This window comes from Phodopus roborovskii, unplaced genomic scaffold (genome assembly GCF_943737965.1).
Source record: "Phodopus roborovskii unplaced genomic scaffold, PHOROB, whole genome shotgun sequence".
Taxonomy (NCBI): Eukaryota; Metazoa; Chordata; class Mammalia; order Rodentia; family Cricetidae; genus Phodopus; species Phodopus roborovskii.
Window position 1 is genome coordinate 136,340 of NW_026125722.1, and position 3,827 is coordinate 140,166.

General features: G+C 40.3%; 1 gene segment (V, D, J or C); it reads left to right on the forward strand.

Annotated features, from left to right (window-relative positions):
- The first annotated feature begins 2,045 nt into the window (after nucleotides 1-2,045).
- On the forward strand, nucleotides 2,046-2,625 carry LOC127217543 (T cell receptor alpha variable 22-like). The segment is given in 2 exon segments: nucleotides 2,046-2,097; nucleotides 2,270-2,625. Coding segments are annotated over 2 exon segments (408 nt in total).
- Nucleotides 2,626-3,827: the final 1,202 nt, after the last annotated feature.

Here is a 3,827-nt window from a genome sequence, read left to right on the forward strand (position 1 = left end):
TGGGATGACATGAAATCTCAAAGTTGTTTTAATTTGCATTTCCCTAATGGCTAAAGATGATGAACATTTTGAGATTTATCATTTGGTCATTTTTATTTCTTCTTTTGTGAACTCTATTTCCTTCACCAGGGAATGATGGGGTGAAAAGGGCTGGTTGAGTGAGACTGTTGGAATGGGTGAAGTCTGGGAATCAGTCTACCACAGGACTCGGTAACTGCACTTTTAGCCATATACCCAAATGATCAACATCTATGCAACAAAGACATTTGTTCAACTATGTTCATAGCAGCATTATTTGTAATAGCAAGAACCGGGAAGCAACCTAGATGCCCCTCAACTGAAGAATGGATAAAGAAGATGTGGCACATTTACACAATGGAAACTATTCAGTGGGGGGAAAAACAATGGAATCTTGAAATTTGCAGGCAGATGGATGGAACTTGAAGAAACCATCCTGAGTGAACTAGAAGAGGAACATGGATGTACTCACTCATATATGAATTTTACACATGGAGCAAAGGCTCACCAGCCTATAATTCACACTGCCAGAGAAACTAGGATATAAGGAGGAACCTGAGCGATTCATACAAGGTCCCTCTCAGAACTGGAAAAGAACAAGAATTCCCGACAATATTGGCAACGTTGGGTGGGCAGTGAGTGGAGAGGGAGTTAGGAGAAAGAGAAGGGGAGAAGAGGAGAACATGTGGGACCAGGAAGATTGAGTCGGGGAACAAATAGATAAGAGCAAATAAAGAGATACCATAATAGAGGGAGCCATTACAATTTTGAAGACAAAACTGGTTCTAGAGAAATGTCGAGAGACCTACAAGGATGACCCCAACTAATACTCTGAGCAACAACGAAGAGGCTACCTTAAATGTCCTTCCCTGATAATGAGTTTGATAACTAACTAATGTGCCATCCTTGAGCCTTCATCTAGTAGATGATGGAAACAGAAGCAGACACCAACAGGTAAACACTGAGCCAAACTCCAGCAATCCATTAGGAGAGGGGGAGGAATGATAAGAAAAGGGGTCAAGAGGAGGCTACAGAAACCCACAGAGATAGCAGACCTGAACAAGGGGGAGCTCATGGACCCCCAGAGTTATAGCTGGGAAATCATCATTGTACCAATTCAGACCCCCTGAATGTGGCTCTCAGTTACAAGGCCTGGGCAGTCTAAGGGACCTCTGACAGTGGGACCAGGATGAATCCTTAGTGCATTGAAAGGACTTTGGGAGGATATGCCCAAAGTCTAGAGACAGGAGGGAGGGCCTAGAACCTTGGCCAAATGACTTGACAGATTTTGATAATCCCTCCTGGAAGGATCACCCTCCTTGTGGGGTACAGAAATAAGAAAAAAATAATAAATATGTATTAAAAACAAACAAACCAAAAAAAAAAAAAAAAACTAAAAAAAAAAAAAAAAAAAAAAAAAAAAAAAGGAAAAACAAAAGTATTTTCTAGAAATCCTGCAGTGCCCCCTAGTGGACCTCAACCACCAAAAGAGTGACTTTTCTATTTTATATATCAAATCCCAGTTCCCTCTCCCTCCCATGCCCTCCCTCAATCCTCCTTCCATTCCATTCCCCACCTACTCCACAGGGTGTGTGTGAGGAGATGGGTTAGATTTGAGAGGATGTTGAGGAGAGGAGATTATGATCATAATATATAGTACGAAATTCTTTTTTTGAGGCCAAAAAAGGTACATAAAAATGTGCTAGGATTCTTTCAGGCTCAGCTTAACACACTATAACTATTACTTTTCCCACCGGTATTTGGCATGTATTCCTCTTCCTCAGGCATTTTTCCTTCCAACTCCCCTCATAAGAAGTGTTACATTAGAAGTACAGTGTCCCTGGGTCCCCATCATTGTCAGCCATAACTGTGGAGAGATTGCCATGCAAATTCGTGAGGTGGAAGTGGGTGGGGCTTCTTTTTCAATGAATGAGGAAGTTGGGTGATTCAGAGAGAATTTAATGTGTAAGCATAATACTTGACACCCTCACTGCTGGAGAGGACATCCCAGCAATTGGGTAGGGGCCATGGAGAGGAAGCTGGGAGCTGTGCTGGGGATTCTGTTTGTGCAGATTTGCTGTGAGTTGTGCTCTTCTACATTGCTTTAGGGATTCTCCAGAGACGTCAGGGTGGAGGGGATGAGCCAACCTAGAGCTCCTGGGCAGTCATCCTCAAGGTGTCTCCTGGGATATTTGACAGGTGTGGGTGAAAACCCCTCATGATTCTGGTTTGCTTTTCTGTTTCCAAGCAGTGGTGAGAGGAGTTGAGGTGGAGCAGAGTCCTTCAGTCCTGAGTCTCCATGAGGGAGCTAGTTCTACACTGACATGCAAGTTTTCTGCAACCATGACAAATGTGCAGTGGTCCCGACAGAATCCCAGGGGCAGCCTCATAAATCTTTTTTACATGACTCCAGGAAAAAAGGAGAATGGGAGATTAACTGCAATGTTCAATTCTAAGGAGCGCAACAGCACCCTGCACATCAGGGATGCCCAGCTGGAGGACTCAGGCACCTACCTCTGTGCTACTGAAGCACTGTGTTTCCAGCAAGCTTGCAGCCTGGTCCAAAACTGCAGCTGGGTATGCAGCTACAGCCCTGACACAGGTTGACTCTGCAGGAGGTTTTTGCAGAGGTGTGTTTTTTATCAGATCTCCACCAACAAAAAAGGTGTGAGGAATCACAAAATTACCACAGCAGAAGTTCACACTTAAACTAATGTAATACTGACTTCTAGAAGGATAAATGCTCTGAAATATCAGCCCACTTGAGTAAAATCTGCACTTTCTTTTACCAAATGCTTCTGCTAATGTCATAAAATATAAACTGTCTTACACACTCTAGGATCATTTCAGTCCTTTCCCGAGATTGGAAAATGAGAGCTACTGTTTCCAACCTATGTTTAGAAAACACAACACAGGGCAATACTAGAAGCTATTCTGCTCACCATGAATTTGATAAAATAACTAATTAATTCCTAAATTACTAATTAATTAAGCTGTACAAAGCAAACCATCTTTAATCACAACAATGTCAGCATTGTCTTGAAATTTAAAAAATATATTTAATTATGAGATACACAACAAATATTTTATGTAGCAAATTATGAGACCCAATGATATGTTACATATTAGATAGATATATTTGTAATTTGTATCACAAAAAATACAGCAATTGATTCCTCAAAATACATATCTACAATGTAATAACATGCAGAAATTCTCATTAAAATATTGCTTTCAAAAGAAAAGCTGGAAAACTCCTAAATATCACACAGTAGGGGATAACTTTTTAAATATAATGATTAAATGTGTTGAAAACAGTGCTGATTCCCAAGGGAATTAACTGACCCTTTGTGATTCATTCAGCTCCATCCCCATTGCAACATCTCTTGTTTCAAATATAAATGATCTAGGCTTTCCAGATAATAAACAGTTCCTATTTGTCAGTAAGGTCTATGGTGAGCATGGCTAGAAGTTGCGACACTACAATGGCAGCTTCTACAATAAGAGTTACTCATTCAGTCGTCTCAGAGTGGTCACAAATAGCAACCATCATAATCCTAGGGTATTAATAGTGAGTGGAGGAATCAGATGAGATTGGAATGTGGTAATTAGTTACAGAAAGAGAGTACTCTGAAAGTTCTGTCTAACTGATCTTGATAGATCTTTTTCCTAATCACCACCTTATTAATCTGGACTTGAAAGTGCTTGTTTTATTAAAAAAAAAATGAGCTTGATGACTACAGATAGAGGTTTTAGAAATTTTATAGACAAGACATAAGATAATCATTTTAAAAATCGATATAAATGTT